Source organism: Pseudorca crassidens, chromosome 9 (assembly GCF_039906515.1).
Source record: "Pseudorca crassidens isolate mPseCra1 chromosome 9, mPseCra1.hap1, whole genome shotgun sequence".
In the NCBI taxonomy this organism is placed as follows: domain Eukaryota; kingdom Metazoa; phylum Chordata; class Mammalia; order Artiodactyla; family Delphinidae; genus Pseudorca; species Pseudorca crassidens.
Window position 1 is genome coordinate 91379051 of NC_090304.1, and position 24303 is coordinate 91403353.

Sequence of the window (24303 nt, forward strand, 5' to 3'; positions counted from 1 at the left end):
GATCTAAAAAAAACCTGATAAACTATTGGAATTAATAAGTAATTCTTACAGGTTTGATATAAAAACATCCATTTGTTTCCAGATGTCAGCAACAAACAATTAAAAATGGAATTTAAAAAAATCACAGCATTTACAATAGGTTGAAAAACATCAAAGATCCAGGAATAAATCTTATGAAAGAGGTGGAAGACCTTTATACAGAAACTGAGGAAAATCTAAATAAAAAGTATACACAATGTTCATAGATCAGATGTCAATTCTCTTCAAATTATCTATAGTCACTATAAACCACATCAAAATCCCTGGAGATTTGTGTATGCATGTGTGAAATTGACAAACTGATTCTAAAGTTTATATGGAAATATAAAAAAATCAAGAATAGCCAAGATGATATTGAAGATGTCCCAAACTGGACAATTTATTGTACCAGATATCAAGACTTATAAAGCTACACTAATTAGGACAATGTGATATTGGTACAAGCAGACCAACAGGCCGATAGAACAGACAAAAGAGCCCAGAAGCAGAACCCTACATAGACACCTCATGACAAAGGCATAGCACTGGGAAACACAAAATGTTTTCAATAAATGGTGAGGGTCAGTCCACTAAATGTGAAGGGTAAAACAGTGAAACTTCTGGAAGATAACACAGAATATCTTTATGACCTTGGAAATAATTTCCTTAATAGGGCACAGTAGCACTAACCATGAAGGAAAAGACTGATAAACTAGACAACCTTAACATTAAAAACTTGTTTTCACCCAAAGACATCAAATGAAAGGCCAGAGTGGGAGAAGATATAGGCAATGCATATAACCAAAAAAGCTTCCATAACTGGACTATATTTTCAAAAAACTCCTATAAATCACTAAGGAAAAGAAAAAAAAAAGTGGGCAAAAGACTTAAATACGTATTTCAAAAACCAGAATAGCCAAAGGCCAATAAGTATATTAAGAGATGCTGGACATCCTTAGGACACAGATGTGGACAAAGGAATGTTGCCTGCCATCCCAGGAAAAAAAGGAATGTTGCCTACCATCAAGCCATCAGCCACTGCAGCCAGCCCTGATGGTGCACCCTGAGGGGAATTCAGGACAGAGAAAAACAGGATACTGGCCCTAGATAGTTAAGGTACATATCTAAGGAATCATTTCAATGAGGCTCGCATCTTCTCATAGGTAGAAAAGCACTAAAATCATTAAGTTGAAATGTTTGGTGTTTTTGAGATTAGTAGCAGTCTTTTAATGTTCAACTACATGTTTTTCCCTCCCTTACCTCTTTGGAACAGTTCCTCAGAGCTATCTGAGAGGATGCCTCCAGGGCCACAGTCCTCAGTAAGGTCCCTAAATAAAACATAACTTGCAACTTGTAGGTTGTGCATTTTTCTTCAGCTGACACAGGGAAGTGCAAATCAAAATGATATCATCACATGTCTACCAGAATGGCTATATTAAAAATACTGACAAAATCAAATCTTGACAAGGATATGGGGCAACTGGAACTCTTATAAACTGCTGGCAGGAGTTTAAATTGGTATAACTGCTTCGGAAAACTGTTTGGTAGAACCTAATAAAGATACATCTACCTATTCCTATGACCCATATATTCTAATGATCCAGTAATTCCACTCAGAATTACATACCAACAGAAACGCATTCTTGGGCGCATCAAAAGACATGTACATGAACGTTCCTGGTAGCATTATGGGTAGCAACCAAAAACTGGAAACACTCAAATGACAATTAGCATAATAAACTGTAAGGCATATTCATTCAATGAAATATAATAAACCGAGCAAGGAAAATGAGTAAACTACAGCTGCAGTTAATTCTCCCTTCTATCCTATCCCTGCTACATCCCAGCCCTTCATTCAACCCTTGCCTCTTCTTCATTCATTATTTAAATTGTTCTATGTATCCACTTCATACCTCTTTCTTGAAGTGGGTAGGATAACAATGAGTTTATATGCTCCATACTTCTTGAAAGAGCTAATTAACAAATCCAAATGGAAAAGGATTGCAATTCCAGTTAACCAGGGAAAGGCTAAACCCAGTCTCCAGGGAATTTATGCTGAGGTCAAGTACCCTGCCCAAACTCTTGAAATCATTTCTGGTTAAGGGTCACACTGGTTCTTTCTCCCACCCCACCCCCAACATCTCTTCCCCTCATCCTTCTTTTTCACAACCCTTTAAATAAGTAAAGCCACTCTTAGCTTGAGACAGTTCGCTGACCCTGAAAGAAACTAAGCTGTACCTAAGGCAGCACCAGTACCCGCCATGGTGGTCTGAGTGGATCCAACACTACAGATGTAGAGCTGTTCCTTTCTTCACCAACTGCAGGTTCTCAAAAGCTCATCAGGAAATAACTAATGTGGAAAGGTACAAAGCAAAAGATTTTACAAGACTTCCAAGGGCAGTCAAGCAGTTGTTAATACAGCACAGGCTATGAAGTGAGACACACCAAGGGTTAGTGTCCTGGCTCCACTACTTAGGACACCTATGACCTTGGGCAAACCATAGTCCCCATTTTCATCCCAGGGTTGTTATATAACTGTGCACAGTAATCAGTAATGACAGGTATTTAAAAGCAGAAGGCAAATGGTGCTACTGCCTAGAATTTTAAATAGTAAAAGGTAATCAATGGGTAAGAAAAGTGATTAATTTCCCATGAAACAGATCTTTGCAGTGAGCTTTAAAACACAAAAGCACCTCTGAATATCTGTAAAAGACGGCCTAACCATTAATTTAACCAAAATATAAGAATTTGGTTTCAAGAAAATAATTTTTTTGCCTTCTAAATCAGAAAAATTACAAAGTGGATACACTTACATGCAATGCAACTAGCAAATGAGATGAAAAGAGATCAGTCACCACTAGGTGCTGCTCAAGAAGTGACCACTGCCTTTCATTCCCATCAAGCTTCTCAACGCTCTAATCTGCCTTTCTCTTTTCAAGAAGAAAAACTGAAACGTCAGAAACGCTTATTGAGTCCATCCATTTCCAAAACAGAAAATATATATTTAAATAAAGGCCATACTGCATACCAAAGGTAAAACAAATACTTTTATTGCACATTTATAAAATCTGCAGTGTTGTAGTAAGTGTTTTTCCCTCCCACGATTCCCTCATTAATCTTAAAATTTGGATACCCAATTTGGAGCCTTTTAAAAATTATCAAGAGGGGATATTTCTCTCTCTACATATACATATATATATAGATTTTTTTTTTCTTTTTACAAACCCACATCCCTTATTTTTTAGAAGCAAAAAAGGGGAGGGGCATCAAAATGTTCTTCTGGGCCAGCAGCAGCCTTAGACATGGGTTTTGACAATTTTCAGACACTAGAAATTTTTACCTAAATGGTTAACTATGAAAACGTGATCTTTAGTCAAGTTTCACAATGTTGTTACTCCGTCTGAAGTCCTTAATGCCTTCCTTTCTTTCACTCAGGACTGAGTATGAGGTTTTCTGGTTTATTTAAAAATATAAAGTAAAAGAGAGAGAAGAAAGAAAGGAGAGGCAGCTTTCTTTTGACTTCTGAACATCTTACCGCCACATGCATGACCTTATGTTCTACCCACGTGTGAAAGGGTAGTGGTTCATCAACAACCTATCTTGTCATCTCCTGTCAAGAGCCAGGCAAGGTGTATGCTTCTCCTCTCTTGCAGTTAAGAATTTTTTAATGTCATCTGTATTTGATAAAATAACTAGTAGCTGTTCATATGGTTCAGGTTCTGACGAATCACCCTTCTACTCTGCTGTCAAAAACACTTATGCCTGAAGGATAATTTTAAAAGTGTCAAGAGGCTTAGAAAAGCCCAAGCACACCTGTAGGTACAAGAGGCATTTCAGGTCTTCTGCCATAAATCAATACCTTAATACACTGGTTCCTGCCTTTTTTAGTGAAATCGCTTTTATGATTCTGTACCTAAAAAGTGCAATTTTATTTTCAATCCTTCTTTACACACACAGTATGGTTGGGGTCTGGATCTGAATCTTACTTTTCCACCTAATCCCCTTCCCAAGGTAAACACTGTGACAACAGACTTCTGTGCAACAGGCAGTCAACCAAAGACCAGGATGGGACTTGAACACGTGGGGGCTTATTTCACTGTCACAGTTGACACCCCTTGAATTGACTCCATGACAGCTGCAAACCTGCTACAAAGGTCATAGGGCGAATTGGGTCGAATAGTCGGAGGCTCCTTTAAGACAATGATTTCTGCAGAAGGATCTAGAAGTCTGGGTAGAAACTCCCCTAAGCACAGCTGCAGATTTTCTGTGGAGGAAAAATGGATGGTTACTATACAGCTAAATAAATCTCTGAGTAAAAACTAAGTCTGCAATGATAGGAGAAGGTCTTTCATATAGCCATCACCCAACCTGAAAGGTTAAAGCGTTGTTCTGGTCAGCTAATGACAAATGATGATTCCTTCAGGCCAAACCAGTAGCAAAGACCTATTTGCCAAATATACCAAAGTTTTAGGTCACTGTTTTAAGCCATGTGACGTGTGGCAGAATAACACTATATATTCACTTCATTACGGACACGTCTTCCAATCAATCATCCTTTAAAATTTGAGAAAGTACCATAAATATAATGTACCGTAAATATACTATTGCCATAAATAAAATGCTGCTCTTTTCCTTCAAGTAATTAAAATATACCAGTGTGTACACGGCATTATGTAAAGCTATATATCACACATGGTCTAAATAAAAACTGAAGACATTAAAACAAAATTCATAGCTACTAATTATTATAGAATTTTTCAATAAATATTATAAACTTGAACACTTTAACAAGTCAATGGAATATCTCTACATCAGTGAGACGCTAACAAAGAGGATTCGTATTAGGATACGTAGCAACTTTCTAAATCTATCAAACTCACCTAAAAATACCTAGCTTTAGGCTCCCTCTCCAAAATGCTTTGGACATGCACAGACGTTCCATTTACTAATTTGTTAACCTTGAAGGCATCATAGTTAATAATATGTTTATGTCTTGCAACTTCAAGTCACAGGAAAATTTGATTACGGCACCAACAGGTAATCAAGCTGCATAAATAGATTTTTATTTTTAAACTATAAAATTAAAGTTCAGATTTCGGCAGATGAAAAAGTAAGAGCAGTCTGACATTCCTGGAGAGCAGTGATTTACTTCAAAAAGAGCTGGCTGGCTGGCTGTGGAGGTGATTCAGCAGCCACAGAGGAGGTAAGGGGAGGCTAAGAAGGACAGGGGTGCAGGCTCCCATTCCTTGTTTCAATAGAGTAGATGTACTTTTGACTCTTGTATATTCTAGGGGATTCCAGTGCCTTAAAATGGTTTGACAACCGGTACTACAAACTGAGTCCACTGCAACGTCTAGAATTCTCAAGGGCCTTAGAAATTACTGGAAGTGGCAACAACAGCACACCTGCAATATCTTGCCCGAGGTAAGAGCACCAGTGGTTTCTCATGATCTCAATGGCATCCAAGTCATCCTTGGAGATGTCGTTATTAATGATAAGGTGAATGCAGGGAATGATCAACTCATTCATCACATTAATACCCTCTGTTACAGAGTGCTCATCATTTGTTTCAAAGAGAGAAGCCGCCTTGGCATTCAGCTCCTATAGATAAAAAACAGAGTAAACAAAAATAAAAGTCTGAAAGAGAAGATAAATACCTATTTTAGAAGAGCCTAAGCAAGTACTTCCCAAACTTCACTGTACACTGGAAATGCCTGGGGATCTTTAAAAACCACCGATGCCCCAACCCAAGCAAGCTGACTGACTGGTATTTGGGTGACCTGGGCGCTGGGATTTTTTTTTTTAATGCTCCCAAGGTGATCCGAATGCAGCAAAGTCTCTGACCCAGTGGCCTAAACTTACAAGTCAAGGTCATATTTAACACCCGCTTCTATCAAAAGGCCTATTCAATGGTTCTCAATCTTCACTGAACATCAGAACCACCTGCAGAAGGCAAGCTGGTGCCCAGGCGCCTCCCTAGGAGACTGGTTTAACTGTCTGGGGAGACGCCTGGGTCCCAACCTTCTGAAAGCTCCTTAGGCGATTCTGACGCACACTGGAGGTTGAGAGCCAGAGGTGGAAAGACTCTAAATCCCTAGTACTGTCTCCCTGGGGCAGCTGAGTAGGATGTTCAAAATGTAATCTGTATTTGGTGATTTAAAAAATAAAATCATGTCTTTACTAAAATTTAGGTCCATCAAATCTACAAGGCCCTTTTTTCAGCTTCAAAGTGCCCTGCCATACCTATAACTGACGCAGGAACCCAAGTCTAATCAGAAAATGAAGCTTCTGAGATAAATACATGTCATGACTTAATCTCCTCCACTTGGTATTAACAGAAGCAGTGGGAGAAATGCTGGCCTGACTCCTCCCGTGAAGGGTGATCCTGCCGGGTGTCAGAGAGGCTAAAGGCAAGCACGTGGGTCTGGGAAAGCCGCCTCTGTAGTTTCTGAAGGACAAGCACCTGCAGGAACCCCTGGGGAGGCAGAGGGGACATGGGTCTCCTTCCCACGTGGCGGCCAAATGCAAAATACATCAGGATAGATCTCCAGTGGTGTATGACGAGGATATTAACAGAATGGCAAGACCGATCCTGATGGTTCATACCTTTTAAAAAAAAACTGGAATCTCTTTAGAAGTCACTAAAATGCTCATCTACTAGCTTAGCAGGGAACACAGGAAAAACACACATTTCTTACATGTTTACTCTGGGCCAGACACCAAGAAAACAGCTGAATAAGAAGAGGATCTGTGCTCAGGAACTCACAATCTAGTAGACAGGCCATGTGATAAAAGCTATCATGCAGTACATAGAAAGGGCACCGAAATGGGGATAAGTGATTCTCACCTAACTTCTATCAGGGGTGGAAGAAGAATGACACTCACTGAAGTAACTTAAAATAATTTGTTTCCATGTAAAACTACTCTTCAGAGTTTGGAAAAATCTAAAACCTGTTGGAGATTTTTTTTAAGTTGTATTTCTTCACGGCTTCAAGGAGCAGAGGTAAACACAATAGATAATTAAAAAGTCGTAAGGCTTTACAATCAGTACAAACCAGAAGGCATTTTCTTCGGTATAAAGCGATCACCGACTCTTTCACGCCCCGCCGGGGCCCCTTCATCAGCAGAGCGGCATTGCTCTGGTAGGCGTACACCAGGTAGGACAGCGCCTCTTGGTACCTTAGAAAGTGGTAGATGAAAAACAGCTCAGTGCTCCTTCCCCGAATCCAGGGCTTAGTCCCCACTGTTCCCTAATACAAGAATGCAACTGGCTGAAACGATGGAAAAGTCTTAATGATGGAGGCAGCATGGAGCACTGGGAAAAGCCTGAGGGCCAAAGACCACAGCCAGTCTCAGCTCCTCTGCAAACTGGCCGAGAAACCCAAGGCAAATCATGGAACTTCCCCGGGCTTCTGTTTCTCCCAACTCTAAAACAAAGAAGTGGACGAGAGGCTCACTAAGGTCCACACCAACTCTTAAAATTCACTTTCTGAGTTCATTTTCATTTATCACAAAGAAAACCTGGCCATTATATCTCTCAACGAAGAAATCTATCATTATGTAAAGGATGAAAAAACATGTGTGATGTTCAGAGCAAAAGTGAAGTGAAACACTGGAAAAAGGTAGAGGCACAGGGTACATGTGAGAAGGGGGGTGAAGGTGCTGTGATCTTCTGAATTCCTGGTAGGCATCAATAAATAAGTGTCCTGACCAGTAATCTCAGTGACATAAGAGGCCAACTTACTTTCCTTTCTGATAGAGTTCCAGGCCTGTCAGGAGATACACAGACACCTTTCGAAACAAACTGTAATCTTCATGCCACTTCTGAAAAGGAATGACAGCCATTCATGATTATGACCACCACTACTTCTACCCTTTCCGCCACAGTAAACTTCAAACTCAGTACAAATACTCATTGAGCACATGTGGCCAGGCACAAAAACAGGAGACACAAAGGCTTTCAGGTAATAAAGTATTCGACATTTAGAATTAACGTCTACCGCCGACCTTAATTTTCCATGTCTTGCTCCTCCCACCAAGGAACAGAAATACTCATTGCATATGAGCTTTAGAATTTAGGATCTTAATTTCCAACACCCACGTCAAAGTCATTCAGTTCTGGTATAAATGAACGGCCTCCCGAGTCCTGACAAAACCATCCAGATGACAGAAGACGGAGGGACACGGCCATTCCAACCTCACAGAACAACACTAAGCTCAGTGGGGGTGGTGACATACTTTAGGTGGCACAGGACAGTGTCTTTCCTACAACACGATGCCTTTTTTGAAAATCTGTAGTCATGCATGCATTTTAATGTGTAAAAATCTAATTTCAGATATAGAAATGTTAGAGAACTAAATTATTTAAAGCAAACCAAAGCCATGAATTCAAGAATTTTATTGCCCAGAACAGGGCTAAAGTGGGTATTTAAGAGAAATGAAGTGCTGATTCAGTCTAACAGAACAATGGAATAAAGAAACTGGCCATTCTAAGGGTAAGAAAAGATCATTCATTCATTCTCACCCAGCTTTCTTTGGGGGGTGGGCGGCGGGTGGTCAGTCTGTGATAATATAAAATTGTTGGTTTGGCCTTAATGTGTTTGCTTTGTAGACGTAAAGAGAAGATCTCACCTTGTACTCCTCCATATTCATGTCATCTGGACCAATCTCCTTCAATTTCGCTTGAGCCACCTTCATAATACTGATTGACCTGTGAACGAAGTTCAGAAAGCAATGAAAGCTCCCCCTTCAGAGGAGTTAGTCAAGCCAGACCCAGAAGGAAGGGTGGTTCACCGAAGTAGCCCCTCCTCACCTTTCATCATAGCTAAGATTTTTGTCTGCAAATTGTTCCAGAAGGGTCCGCTCTACTACCCTTTTCGGCGCTTCATTCTGGAAGAAGTAGACAAGCACATGCTGAAGTCGAGGATCACTGTGAGAGGTGGGGGTCTCTTTGGCGAGCTGATAGAGCCTGGAGTACTCTTCATGGAATGCCTGTTGAAGACAGAACTGTGGTTAGAAAAGCGCACACTGTGACCTTCTACACACAGAAACTGACGCCTAAGCGCGACAGAGGTTTTCATCACTCTAAGAAGACTTTTGAGAAGTCCTTACTGAGACATGACAGAGGCAACTATGGAATCTGAAAGTTTCTTTCATTTCATAAGGATAAAACTCCTCTGGCACCACAGACATACTCACAAGAAACTCATCTTCCTCATCAAGTTCTCAGAAAAACAAATATTTAGTTTTAATTGTTTCAGGCATATCCTTGAGTACCAAGGACCTGAAATTTAAAAACCGACATGAATGCAATTTCTTCAAGTACCTTAAATTTTATTCAAGTACCTTAAAAAGCATGGCCTTCATTCTTATATTATGGCCCCCAAATTACAAAGGCAAGGTCCCATTCACAGCTTTATGAACAGATGGCTCCTAAGAACAACAAGAAGCCCTCCAGGCCAGGTGTAACACAGAACACCAAAGCCGCGTCAGTGCCAAGAGAGGAGAAGCCATCAGTGCTGTGAGATGGCTGGGTCGTTAGCTGGGCAGGAAAGGAAGTTCTATGTTTTACTTCGATGAAAACCTTTTAATCCCATTTTTTAGCATCTAAGGAAATTACTGCCCCGTGTTATGATACCTGTGGCATAAGGATGAGAATTCAAAAAATAGAGATACCTTAATAAGCCCTGCTTCAGACCCATCTCGGTCAAAGGTCTGACGGGCTTTAGCTATGGCCAGGATGACCCCTTGCATGGCAGGGCTCAGCATCACCTACCACAAGAGGGCACAAAACAGAGAGAAAAAGGAGAGAAGAAAGGTTCAAAAGAAGACTGTATGAAGGAAAGGTGAACAGACAGCTGCAGGGAAGCATGGCAGCGTGCTCCGTGGCTGGAACCCACTGCGAGGCAAGGCTCACACACCGGGTCCTACACACATTCACAGCCCTGGCCCTCTGCACAATGTCAAGACTTTGCCCAAGACAAGCTATTCCTACATATTCTAATTTAGCCAATGGATAAAGATGTATGTCTAAAAATACCTGCGCTGTGGCGCTGCTACAGAATCGAGTTAAATTACAACTCTCCGAGGGGAAGCGTCTGAGGCGAGAGTTCCAACTGAGTTCTAGAATTTGGGTGTATATCCTAAATACACCAGTATTTTGGAGTTTTACTAGGATGAAGAGCACATTTTAAACAGTCTGGAAACTAGGGGATACACAAATAACACTTTACACAGTGACACTCTTACAATGATTAAAAAAATGCCCCACAGGAAAAAACAGAAACCTGAGGACAGGATTCCCAACAGTTAGTGTGTGGTGACAACTGTACAGGCGGCAGACAATGAACAACCTGGGATTCTACAGCTTCTCCCTAAAGCTTCAGAATTAAAAACACCTTCAAGCCACATCTGTTTTTTTGCTCACTGGACAACTGAAAACTTTATATTTGGAGGAGACACAATGGACTAACATGACCAAAGACAAAGACTCCTAAAGGCAATTTCTTTGCTCATAATACCAAACAAAAAACTAAATTCTGCCTTTCTGAGCCATCTGGACTCTGCAGCGGCCCTCATAAGGACAGGTCTGGGTAGATATATACTGGCAGCAGTGTACAGTGGTAACTGAGATAGGCCCTCTCGCCCATTATTTGCGTCAATGAGAAAACAGTAACTATTGCCAAACACCTCACACAACTATATTCAGTCACGTGAGAAGGAAATACAAGACTGACGACAGACAGCTAAACCCTGACTCATCTCTGTACCTCCTCATCATATCCATCTGCATCAGATCTAACCAGAATCCTTCCCACACTGGGAATCTCGACTTCAGAGACCTCAGCATTAGGCTGGGCAGCAGACTCTGCGTCATGAGCCTGTGCGGGCTGCTCGGGCTGCTCTGCAAGGTCTGTTTCCGGGGACATGGGCTTCTGGGGTTCAGCTTCCTTAAGCTGTGGCAGCAGAATGGAGAGAAAGAGTAAGAAAAAAACAGAAGAAATAAAGAGGGACTGGTTAAATGCAGCAGGCACAGGATAACAGAAATGCGAGAAACTGTGGTTGTTATTGCCAAGAGCCCACCCCTCTTGCACTTGGGCTTCTAAGCCATTCTCACCTCACTCAACGCTGCTTCCACACCACTCTTCTCGTAGGCGCGTGCCGTGTTTGCAATAGCCTGGGCGGTCTGCTCCTTCACGATCACGGCATGCTCGGAGGACAAGCAGCGAGCCCCGTGGGAAGAGGAGACTGAAGACTCTGATAAAGAACCACACAAAGGAATTAGCATCTGATGAGAAGTAACCTCTAGAACACTCTGTAAACGGCAAGCAGGACTGATACAAAGTTTCATGTGCAAACCTTCTAACAAAACTTTTTAAAAAAACCTATGCAAATTTCCCCTAGAAACTAGTGACTAAAAGAAATGGCTATTTTAGCAAGAAGCCACTGATGATGCTGTAAAGTTTAATGTGCTCCTGATGCTGTCATATTTCTTTATGCCAAGAAGCCTTCCTACAAACAACCATCTGTTAGGAAGATCACCTGTGGAGAATAGTTTTCATAAAATCTACCTATTAATCCTACGTAGTTTCTCCTGCAACCTGGGAAATAAGCAAAAAACTAAACAGAGTGAAAGTACAGGCAGCTAGTCTTTCTGCTCTTACTTCTGCTCAGCAGAAATGACAGTCTAGAGCCACAGGCTAGGCCGTCAGGTTGTGCAACACCAACTCTATCTGAACTCCAGTGGGCAGACCGTGGCACGGCTCACTCAGATGAAGTGCACGGGACTGGCTACTGGAGTGCAGCATGAATCCCACCAGATCACCGGCATAGATGCCCTTCTCAGGTACCTTGCGATGAAGAGAAATCCTGTGATGCTGAGCTGGTGGAAGACTCCATTTGAGGGATTTTGCAAGACTGCTCTTCTTCCCACTCCTCTACTTCCTGCTCAAACCTCCAGTTATCTTCCTGAATGTAATGCTTCAGTTCAACAGAGAGGGCTTCCACTTCTCCTGACATCTGATCTAATTCATTCGGGGCCGCCTCTGAGGAAGAACAAAGACGGAGTTTAAACGAAGTTCCACCAAGCAAAAGGCCTCAAGGAATCCAAAGGTCCTTTCTAGAAAGAAAGAAAATAAGACACTTTGTCTTTTTTTCTTACTCCTAATGAAAAATACATACACACGTACATAATCCATCTGAAGTACTGACAATATCAGGCCAACAGTCACAGCACCCCAGTAACAGTGCCTGGCATATTAGTAGGCAGGCACACTGAATATTTGTTAAACGAATCAATCGACGATCATGACTAAGGATTTGGAATAGAGGCCAATCAGTGACAAAGTAGCAAGAACAAACCAAACATTTCTTGGAAATTGAGAAAATCATTAGATCCAATGGATATTTCAAGGTAGATAGTGTTATCAGTGTAACCAATGCTCCTATTACTGATAAGAATATCCATCTCAAGACGGTTAGAGATGAATTCCAAGACATTTATACCTCCTTAAGTTTCACACAATCAAGTGCTGTAAGAAAGCAAACTGATACAAAGGTTAGATGGTCAGTAATACCTGGTTCACTAAAGGCTATGATGAAAAATGGCAAGGATAGCAAGGACATATTAAATCTCATCTCTAACCCTGTGACCAAAACAAAACATAAAAACCTACAGCAGAATAGCACATCCATGTACTGGTTGCTATTAACTAGTCTTTTCACTAAGCAAATGACAGTTTCCACTTTTTGTCTGTTTCTGTAATATAAAAATGAGCCATACGTGTAACAACAAGGCTCCTAGATACCACCAACAGCCAGCACAATTATTTGTACAGTAACTCCCACGAGCAGCTGTTCCTGCTTTCACACTGCAAACATGCAATTACGAAGATCAGTTACCATTAAGTGATCATTCTCTCCATCGCTTATCCCTCAAGCACACGCTAACAAATCAGAAAGATCATTTGCTGCCCGGACAAAATGCCTTATGTGTTTTCTTACTTATGCAACACAGTGAAGTTTGAACACTAAAAGAAGATGCCTTCCATGATCTCAGATGTGAAAGGAAGAAAGAAAGAGAGAGTAATATAAATGGAAAACAGCACAGAACCTGGAATCAGAATATTTCCTGGCTATAAGACTCCAGACAAGTGCAGAACCTCAGCTGGAAAATGTGGGTGATAAGAATTCCTGCCCTGCCTACCTCCCTTTTAGAGTTATAAGTTATTAGAGAAATAAAGTTTGAAAGTGTGCAATAAGGAGTAAAGTACCAACATAAATGATAGTTATGATTGCTCTTAGCATTAACAGTAGTATTATGAGAAGTATGAAACTGTTCAGGCAAATCCACCTGTAACATCTAGCTATTCTCCAAAGGGTGTAAAAATATGTGTGCAAGAATGTCACTAAAAGAAAAAAAAACTAGAGGCAACTTAAAAGTCTGTCAATGGGAGGCTGGTCTAACAGATTATATACATATTCCATGCAATGGAATTATTATGCAGTTGTTAAAAAGAATAAGTTGGTTCTATTTATAAAAATATACAGATCACTAAGAAAAACAATTAATGAAAAAGAGGCAGAACAGAATGGAAAAATATCCCCTTTGGGGGGAAAAATTGGGTGTGGGAGAGATACCGATAAATAAAATCTAGCCTCTGCATAGAACACTTCTTGAAGACTACACATGAAACCTAAGAATGGATACTCGTTGGGCTCGAGGACGGAAGTTGGAGAGCAAATATATTTTTCCTTTTTAGTCTCCTTTATACTATTTGTATTTTTTAAATACATTATTACTTTATAATAAATCTGAGTTAAAATTTTTATTTTAAACGACAAGATTGTTCCCTTCCCTGAGCAGTACAGATTTCCCCCACCCCTGGCTTCTGTTAAGGTGTTTTTACCTGCACTGAAGTGGGGTAGCTTGTCATTAATGTACATCAGGCAGTAAGCACTAACATTTCTCAGGCCCCCATAGGAATCTCTTTCAAGTTCTTCCCAGGAAGACTCGGTAACAGAGATGTCGTTGTACTTGAGCCAGACTTGTCGGGGCTGATTATAGATATAGGCCCAGTAGTGTCCTGCATTTGCTTGTCCTTCATGAACAAGAACTGCATGCAAACGATAAGGCACCTGCAAATCACAAAGCATCAGGTTAAGCAAAATAATCTGACAAGACTTAGATTACTAAAATTCAAAAGTATATGCAACCATCAGACATCAGAAAACTGCCTGTTTATACATGTGTTTGATGTTAGGTTCACATCAAAACATCTTGTTGATTCAAGATGAACTAACAAAAACACAGCCTTGGAATCTCCTAATTACGTCTTGGTTCCTGAACCTTTAAAATCAGACAATTGAACCAGATGACCTCATTGAGGCCTCTTTCAACTCTAAACTCCTATGATTATACATCTAAAACGAAAGATAACTGAGACCTATTTATCCCCTGAGTTCCAAACTCAGTTTATCTAAAAACAGAATCACCGTGACTACTCATGTTGAGAAGATGTTTACCACACTTGATACCTACAACAAGTTTAGTAGCTATCTTGTTCTATGCCTATTTTATTTGTTAACAAAATCTAAGTTAGCATATTTCATTATTAGTCGGTCTCGTGGTCTCTATATTTCTTCTTGCAAGTTATCATCCACTTATCTGGGGGTGAAGACCCTCTTAACGACATACTTGTTTGTTTCAACATGTGAAAAGCCTTTTTTTCCCCCAATATGGGGAAAATAGAGCAATGCTTAAGTGCCAAGTAAGTACTGGTGAAAGAAAGTCAGCCATCGAACCAAAGTGAACTTACATTTAATCAGTACCTTGACATGTTTTTACTGGTGGTGAAATTTTTTAAATAATAGAAGAGAGAAAATGGGGATCAGCCAAGATTTACATGATGCATTCCTGCTGTGCAACACAACTGTGCCTCCACGCGACCCTAGAAACAGAGCTCTCCTCCCGCGGCCTATCGTTCACACAGAAGCCAGTGGAGGGCGTGCCCCTAACTGGGGCCTCTTTCCCCTCTCTGCCCAGAATGTTACTCTAAACAAAAACATATGTGGAAACTAAAATTTCTGCCCTGCCTACCTCCCTTTTGGAACTACTAGAGATATAAAGCTTGAAAGCACGCTGCTAAACAAAGGATCACTAAGGACCATGGTACTTTGGAAAGGATGGGGAACCAGTCCCTGGTCAGGTTTCCCCCACTGCACTACTTAAATTAACCATTTTATGAGAAGTTTTTATTAATATTTAATGACAAACTTTTCAAATACATGAAAAAAATACCATGTGGCAGAATCAAAACAAATACATTTTAGGTTCTGTTGGTGACAGAAGATACATTGCTTTTTTTTAGCCTAAAATATAGAATAATAGCTATTTCTTTCCGAAAGTTATTTTTATATCTCAGGGAAGTTTCCATTCAGTTTCAAAGAAAACCATCAACTTTTCTTTTTGTGTCTACCATTAGCACCATTAGAACATGCCTTGACTACCTTCCCATCAATTTTCATTCTACCTGACGGAGGAGAGGATCACAGTACATCTGCTCAATAGTCTGGGTAGTGCTTGCAATACAGTTCTTTAAATCTGTTAAGAAAAAGAATACTTAGTTAAAATGGTTTCATTACACGTCACCCAGGCAGCTTTAGCTCTGCAAAGAGTACTGCTGCTCTGCACCTGGGGTTCTGACCAGTTCAACTTCACTCTATGAACCACGAAGAAGGACGCAGTTTTAAAGTAGGTGGAGCTTTAGGTTACAAAGGCTTTTAGTTTAATATAACTACATTAAGATTTTTAAAAATCACCTCTTATAATTCATACCAGAATTTCTTAGAGAGAAAACAGTTTCTAGAAAAAGAGCTTAATGGGGCACTTGGGTGTAAAATATATGTCCCAGGGACAGGACGTGAAAGGAGAAGGCACAACAAAAGGCAGGGCCAGGTTTCTATGAATAAGAACCTGGGAGGAATCTAGATTTGTATTATTTATTTACTGCTCCCTAGATAACAGGAGAAAGAAGGGGAGGAGGGGAAGTCTGAGCAACAAGACAGCGAGGCCACAGGATTTTCGGAACAGAATCTGAGCAATACGATTTTACACTGCGCGCATTACTCACGTATTCTTTGCTTCATTAACCTTCAATAAAGCATACTTCATGTGGAAAAGACTTTAAAAGTGGTAATTCAGGAAAACAAAATTCTAAGTTTGGGTCAACTGAAGCCAGAGTTCAGATAAACTATGGGAAAAGAGAATCAGCAGACGCAGAAAATTCTCAGCTAAAGCTAAGTGTCATGAGTGTCCAGGCTACCCAGGACTCCCCAGAAATTCTGAGGAGGGAATCCAGGGGGGGAATCTTTCCATGGTTGTAAAACAGACGTGTGTGACCCAATCTCACAGGGAACAAAAAGTACCAAAGAGGTCACAATCCCCAAAATTCAACAGTATACATGGCAATGGCAGGACATGTACCCAAGGTACCTAACTTCCACATATTCAAACAAACAGAAAAGGCAAAGAGTAACTGGGAAGTATTGAAAGAGCCAACCTTGTATATCTTGTTCAATCTCGCTCCTCCACCTCTGAAGGCAGGTCTTAACAAAGTTTATCTCCTCATCTGTGACCGTTCGAGGAGCTGGGTGTGAGGGCATTTCCATGGAAGATCGGGAAGGTGTAAGTGGCTGATTCGCCACCTTAGACTTGTGTAGAGAACCTTCAGAAGAAAAGGTACTTTCATCATCTTGAGACGTGCTCTCTTTACTTGTACTGAAGGAAGATAAAAAACATGCTCAGATGATGATTTCCAAAATACGCCTTGGCCTAAATTAATGCACTTTCTAAAGCAAGCTGCTACGTGGAGAAGTACACCTATAACTTAGTGAGTGTTTACTCTGCAGTTACTGAGCCAAACCTTTCCTTTACATGCATCATCTCATTTAACACAACTTGCTCATGAGGCAGGTACTATGACCATCCCTATTTTACCAACTACAAACCTAAGATTTAGAGAAATAAAGCAACGTATCCAAGTTCACCCAGCTAGTAAATGACAGAGAGGGATTTACACCCAGATCCGCCTGGGTTTAAGAGTCTATGCCTCCTGCTCTCTAACCACTTGCCTTTTCATGAAGAAAGGATGAGAAGGAACATGGAGAAGAGAAGATTGGGACTGGAATAATCAAGGAATCAACTATAGTGTTTCCAAGATGCAACTGACTAAAGTGAGACGGATAGACAGATGCAGGAACAAAATACACAGAAGAAAAATAGTATCAGCTCAACATCCAACTCACAGGAATGCAAATAGGTGGCCCCCTGGGAGAGCACAGGGTACAGGACTCAAAGGCAGACAATCTCAGCTCTACTGCGCCTTAGCCAAATACCCAAGGCAAAGTTAGTAGCCTCAGGCAAGTGATCTAATACCTCAGCTATGAAATGTGGGATGTTAACTTCTTTACATCGTTGTTGTAAACCAAGAATAAAGTATGTAAAGTAAATGTTAATTTATCTACTAATTAACTAATGCCAAACAAACTGCACATAGACAAACCAGCAGGAATATAAACTAAGCCTGTGACTGTACTTAGGTTTCTGTTTCACACCAAAACTGAAGAATATAAACTTCCTACCTCTGACTTAAAAGCAACCCTCTCTCCCTTTCCCACCTGCCTTTCTCCCATACACAGAGTAATGGAGAAAACCTCTTTTCCCTAAGGACCCATACAGATGGAAAAATAAGCCCAACATAAGCAAACGAGCAGACATCTCAATCTCAGAAAAGATCACACACACACAGAGCACTTTAAAATCTAATATAGGCAGTCCTATTTTATGTTATTAAACAGATTAAACCACTTTTAAAAAATTAAAACCATTTATATTTTACAAAGGACATAAAAACATTCTACAAAAGCCCAAAGAAATACGCATAGGTAGAGACTAAAAGTAAAAGAACCCCCCACCCCTTGCCTCATGCCGTCCCCTGGAGATAATCACTCCTACCATTTGGTATGTTCTATCCACATAGGCACTTCTGCACACACATCAATGAATGAGTATTAATACGTGTGTGTGCGGCGGGGGGAGCTGGAAGAATGATTATTTTGTTTTGTTTTTTTAACATCAGAGTCTAACCTTTTCTATAGGTTCTAGTGTTTTTGTTACCCAGGACCCACACATCAAATTTGATCCGCGCTGGCCCCAGTGGCTCCTCCAGGCCACAGAGGGTGCTGTACACGGCTGAGCCGCAAGAGAATCAAGGGCTCACGTGACGCGGCCTCCCTGTCTCTTTACTGGATAAACCCCTCTAGGCTGTCCTCTTCGATTTCCAGCCAGTTCTTGTCCATATCTTAATTTTCTATTTGTGAGTAAGTTCCCCTTCCCTTGATGTTTACTTAGTCATGCAAACTTCTTCAGCAAACGAGAAAATGAGATGTTTTAGAAGTTCAGGGGCTGAGGTTTCCTCTGAGGAAGGCCTTTTGTGGCACCTAGCTTATAGCAAGCTCAAAGCAAGCTGGGCCTGCTGGAGAATGAACACTATTCCAAACAGCTCAAAACGCCTCTGAAATAATCCCAACTATCGTGTGGGCAAGACGAAGGCACCGGTGGGAATTATGAAAAATTCACCCAAGTGACAGTTGGCAAAATCCTTCCCTTTAAGACAAAGCGCTCACGGCCTTTGAGCTCTTACGGGGTGAGTGTTAATCAGGTGGAAAGATGGTGCACAGTTCAAATTAAACCAAAAAACCCATTACATACTATTTTTAAAACTTGTTTGCATTACCTTTCCTTGGTTATCAGGTCAGAAGCCGGGCAGTGCTCAGAAGAAAGTGGTAACGTCATGCGTGCATCACTTTGAGATGCGGAGTTTTCTGAGGCAGGTTTTGTACTAGCAAATTCAATAACATATTTCAACATGTCCGGGAGTGGGAACCGAGCCGGGCCCGAGCCGTACTTCACATACCTAGGAGGCAGAGACAATGGTACTCTACTGCCAAGGCTGCCTTGTATTTCCAGGCTCGCTGACAAAAGATCTGTTATTTTCTGAAGAGTCAATGGAAAGGCTTATTCCTAAATGCCATACAATATTTAATACGTTAATCTATAGAGCAAAAAGTTCTCTAACTACAACAGTGAAAACTGACAATAACCTAAATTTTTACACCTGGCAAAAAGCATTTAAAATGGGCTCTAGTCAAAGCCACGCCAGTGACGCTTCCTCTTGATTCATATCACATTTAGGCTCTTGTCATAAAAGTAAATTGTTTCTTAAAGCAAAAGGGATACGTTATCATTACTCAAATCTGAAAATAATGCTGGTGAACTAGTATCCAACGGTTTCTTCTCTGCTGCCCTTTAGATCAAGTACTCTGCAATTAGGAAAAATGAGAGAGAGAAATCTGGAAATGGGAAGCAGGTATTGACAAAGGTCAGAGATAAGAAAACGCAAATCTTTCTTCTGCCTGAGTCCTACGTACCCTATTATTCACATACTCATTCAACAGGCCAGGCCAGGAATAAATTATTGAAGATTTCTTTGGGATTAGTAAATAATAAATGCCTTCAATATGTAACCAAAACAACTAATTAATTATTTTAATAATACCCAATGTTCTGCCATTACTAGCACATGCTACACTCAGTAAAGAGATTTACTTCAGTGAATTCTACAGCTCACTGCAGAAGACAGTCTAAATGGTACATAATTAAGCTGACTCATTGGTACAGATAAACTATAATCCTGGGATTCCATTTATAAAAGGATAGAGTCACTTCACATTTCTCTAAAGAAAGTGAAAAAAGAAACAGGCATAAAACTAGGAAGAAGGAAAATTGTCTGTTTCTATATCAAAAAGGACATTATGAAATAAAAAAAAATATAATGCGACTCAAAATCAACCACGTTAGAGGGTATGCAGCAAAGACACTTCAGCTACTCTAATTGAAAGGAGAATTAGAATGATTTCTCCTGTGGACCTGCCTGCCACAGAGAGTTACAGCTTTCACTGAAAAGGATATTAAATATGTAAAACTAGAAGAACTTTGAAGAACTGTTCCATTCCTTACATTCCTATTTCCTTGGCTTAATTGCAGCTATCAGTTTACCTAAACTCAGCTGGTCTTTCAAGATATACTTTCTCCATGAAGTCTCCCCTCCATATGCCATGCCCCCAAATGCCAAAGGAAGATCTCCCCTCTCTGAACTCCTACAGTACGTGAACTAAACCTCTTGTCTATCCCATAGACATGGTTAACATGTCTTCTTAAGCTTTCAGTGTTTGTTGAAAGAAGTTATTAATACAGCACTGGCTTGGACCAAAAGAAACATCTTCTTACTGGCACTGCAGCATTGATAATCTCATAAGATTTTAAGTCATTCTTTTACATCTGTAACTCTTCTCAGGTTTGCTGCATTTCAACGTGATACTTCTACAAAATTTCAGGAAAAAATTTTCTCTAAGAAACTTATCTTCAATTTTATGACAATCATTTTTCTGTTCTTCTTCTGAATTCCTTTAGACCAACTACTTCATACAATGCAGCACTTGTATTAATTTAGTAGAATCAGAGCAAAAGTAGTTTCAAAGAAGATGTCTACACTGTACACAAGAAATCTCATTTTTAATATTAGAGTACCTTATAGAAGAAATGGTGAACATTTTTATTTTTTTAAATAGTAAAAGTCATGCATGCACCTGGTAAGAAAACAATTACAAAAATGTGTAAAACAAACCACAAAAGCCATCCACCCCCATCTCACTTCTACCACCTAATGGTATCCATTAATAGTGTCTTGTATAGATTCCCAGGATTATGTCACACACAGACAAGCAATTTTTTAAAAAATTACCCAAGTAAAATTATCTGAAATTTTAAAAGTCACTTTATTTTAAAAAGAAAGTAGTATCATACTATAGAAAATGCTCCTGTACACTATTTTAAAATCTAAATAAGCCAGAATGCCTTGCTGGTTACTGGAAAATTGAGCATTGTCGAGCTATAATGCATCGCGTATATCTGGTTGTATAAACACAGAACTTCCCAATCTTACAAAGTATCACTAAAATCTTAAAAGTAAAATATTGCCACAGGTATAAAGTCCCATAAGTCACTTCCAGGAGTATGTGAGGAATCAATCCCCAGCTTAAGTCTGTATTTAGACAACTAGATGATGGATCATAATACCTCTTGGATAAGTTCTTCCTACGTGAGAGAGAGGGAGCTGGAGAGGGGCACCTATAGGTACAGGGTCTTTCTCGGGCTGGTATGGAAGGTTCTGCCCGTCAGGGAAATTACTGAGCTAGCAATGAAGTGGGTAGAGGTGGGGTGGTAGCAGCAAAAATGCTAAGTAGATAAAGGGGGAAAAGCCACTGACAGTGTACTTATGATTTCCTTCCTGCACATTAAATCAATGGGCTCTCTTCTACTAGAGAGAAATGACAATGACTCCTCCTTAGGAAGTCACGTGGCGAGTCCACAGAAACAGTCCTTGCAGAACAGAAGAACAAAAAGGGAAAGATCCCTCCACAGGAGAAAGGACTTGGTATGTGTCACAAATACAAGCCTTCAGTTTGAGTCAGCACCACTCTAGAGAGAACACCATTGTTTTACCTTCCCCAGGCACCTCAAAACTGCTTTCCCAAGACAAAGCGATTAGAGTTTTGTGGCAGTCACCTCTCCTGTGTTTGTGAAAAAGATGGCAAGGAGAGCAGAAAAAGTAAAGAGCTGTGAAATCAGAACTTGGGTGCCCTTCAGTACGCTGCCAATTGTGTGACTTGGGACACTAATGTTCCCTGGGACTACTACTGCACATCTTAAAGACAGTTTCACACGTAGAAACACATTTTTCTTATCTATTTTATAAAATAACACTAGTTAATACTTAAAACTCTGAATTTTTAGATAAAAGCAAATTATCCGATTTGAATATCCTACTCTATCTTTCACATTTCTAAGTACAAAGCTGTCTATGACTTACCTTTCCAGTTTTTGCTGCAGAACTTTTATTTCCTCTTTCAACTTTCGAATACACTCTCTTTTACTTCGAACAAGCTCTTTGCTCCTGTACATGTACCTAAGCAAATAATAATCCCACAAACACAATTTACATTTAAAAACATTAATGACACAAAGTTTCAGCAAACTTGGGATACAAGGCAACTGTCTTAATCAGACAAAGGATATCTATGAAAACACAGAGCTAACATCATATTTAATGGTGAAAGACTGAAAGCTTTCCCCTAGTATCAGGAACAATCCAAGAATGCCCACTCTTGCCTCTTCTATTCAATGTTTTACTGGAGGCATAGCCAGTGCAGTAAGGTAAAAAAAAGAAGTAAAAGTCATACAGATAGAAAAGGAAGAAGTAAAGCTGCCTTTAGTTGCAGATAACATGATCATCTACACAGGAAAAGTCAAGGAATCTACGAAAATGCATCAGAACTAATAAGTGAATTTCTTAGTAAGGTCAAAAGATGCAAAGTCAATTTAAAAAGAAAGGGGAAAAAAATCTATTGCATTTCTGTATACTTGTAAAGAGCAAACAAAAAGTAAAGTTTTTTAAAAAGTCTTATAATAACATCAAAAGCAATAATTATTTAGGGATAAACAATCGGATATGTTCAAGAACTGTACACAAAAAATTATAAATCACTGTTGAGAGAAATTAGCAAAGACTCAAGTAAATGGAGCTATACCATATTCATAGATTGAAGGACTAAAAATTGTTAAGATGTCAATTTCCCCAAATTGATCTATAGGTTCAACACAGTCCCAATCAAAATCCTAATAGCTATTAGGGGTTTTGACAAGCTGCTTCTAATATTTAGATAGAAATGGATCAGAATAGCCCAAACAATTTTTTAAAAAGAATAGCAAAGTGGGAGGTTTACACTATCTGATGTCAAGATTTACAATAAAATCACAGTAGTCAGGTGGTTTGTGACCACCTAGAAGGGTGGGATAGGGAGGGTGGGAGAGAGGGAGACGCAAGAGGGAAGAGATATGGGAACATATGTATATGTATAACTGATTCACTTTGTTATAAAGCAGAAACTAACACACCATTGTAAAGCAATTATATTCCAATAAAGATGTTAAAAAAAATCACAGTAGTCAAGACAATGTAGCACTGGCATAAGATTATACAATAGACAGAATAAAACCTCCAGAAAAAGGCCTACAAATACAAGTTCAACTAATTTTTGAAAAAAGTACCAAGGTAATTCAATGGGGGAAAAGAGTCTTTTCAGCAAATGATGCTGGAATAATTGGACATCCGCATGCCGCCTTACGCACCCTGCAAAAAAAATCCCCTTACCTCATACCATATATGAAAATGAACTCTAAATGGGTCATAGACATAAACATAAGAGTTAAAATTACAAAATTTCTGGAAAAATATCGAAGAAAACCTTTGTGACCTTGGGTTGGCAGCTTTCTTAATTAGAACACAAAACCCCACAAACTATAAAAGGGCACTTGATACATTAGACTTCATCAAAACCAAAAACCCCTACTCTTCTAAAAATACCAGTAAAGAAATGGAAGAGACAAGTAGAGTTAGAAAATATTTGGATTAGTATCTAAAATATATAAAGAACTCTTACAACTCAGTATGAACACAATCAACCAAATTAAAAAGTGGACAAAAGATATGAACAGACACTTCACCTAAGAAAAATACACAAATGACCATTAATTAAGCACATGAAAATATGGTCAACATTGTTAGTTATCAGGGAACTATAAATCAAAAGAAAAATAAAATCCTACAAACCCAAGAGAATGGCTAAAACTTAAAAGACCGATAATTCCAAGTATTGTTGAGGATTTGGAGCAAATGTTAACTCTCATACACTGCTGATAGGAACGCAAAACTGTACAGCCACTTTAGAAAAGTTTGGTAATTTCTTATAAAGTTAAAAATATACTTTTCATACAACAGCAATCTCACTCCCAGGTATTTTACCCAGAAGCACTAAAAACCACACCAAGACTTCTATGTGAAAGTTCACAGCAGCTTTATTCATAATAGCCTAAAACTGGATACATCTGAAATGTCCATCAACTAGTTGATGGAAAAAATATTGTGGTACCTCCATACAATGTAATACTACTCAATAACATTAAGAAAGAAATCACTGATATATGCAACAACATGGATGAATTCCAAATACATTATTCTAAGTGAAAGATGACGGCCACAAGAGGGCTCATACTGAATATTAATGTCCCTAATTATGACATTCTAAAAATGACAAAAGTACAGGGCC

The 24303-nt window shown here is 39.6% G+C and overlaps 1 protein-coding gene across 15 annotated transcripts in view; it reads right to left on the reverse strand.

Annotated features, from left to right (window-relative positions):
• Nucleotides 1–3052: 3052 nt before the first annotated feature.
• USP28 (ubiquitin specific peptidase 28) overlaps nucleotides 3053–24303 on the reverse strand; it is a 56880-nt gene continuing 35629 nt past the window's right edge. For 8 of the 15 annotated variants that reach the window (XM_067751066.1, XM_067751065.1, XM_067751067.1 and 5 more), the window contains 15 exons: nucleotides 22008–22103; nucleotides 18813–18992; nucleotides 16578–16795; nucleotides 15549–15619; nucleotides 13926–14154; nucleotides 11868–12062; nucleotides 11135–11274; nucleotides 10788–10973; nucleotides 9694–9789; nucleotides 8831–9009; nucleotides 8650–8728; nucleotides 7763–7842; nucleotides 7074–7197; nucleotides 5424–5619; nucleotides 3053–4282 (listed from right to left, as the gene is read on the reverse strand). In XM_067751066.1, the coding sequence (XP_067607167.1) occupies nucleotides 4107–4282; nucleotides 5424–5619; nucleotides 7074–7197; nucleotides 7763–7842; nucleotides 8650–8728; nucleotides 8831–9009; nucleotides 9694–9789; nucleotides 10788–10973; nucleotides 11135–11274; nucleotides 11868–12062; nucleotides 13926–14154; nucleotides 15549–15619; nucleotides 16578–16795; nucleotides 18813–18992; nucleotides 22008–22103 (2245 nt within the window). In that variant the 3' untranslated portion in view covers nucleotides 3053–4106. The remainder of the gene's footprint in view (nucleotides 4283–5423; nucleotides 5620–7073; nucleotides 7198–7762; nucleotides 7843–8649; nucleotides 8729–8830; nucleotides 9010–9693; nucleotides 9790–10787; nucleotides 10974–11134; nucleotides 11275–11867; nucleotides 12063–13925; nucleotides 14155–15548; nucleotides 15620–16577; nucleotides 16796–18812; nucleotides 18993–22007; nucleotides 22104–24303) is intronic. The other 7 variants (XM_067751074.1, XM_067751073.1, XM_067751077.1 and 4 more) reach the window with 5 other exon arrangements.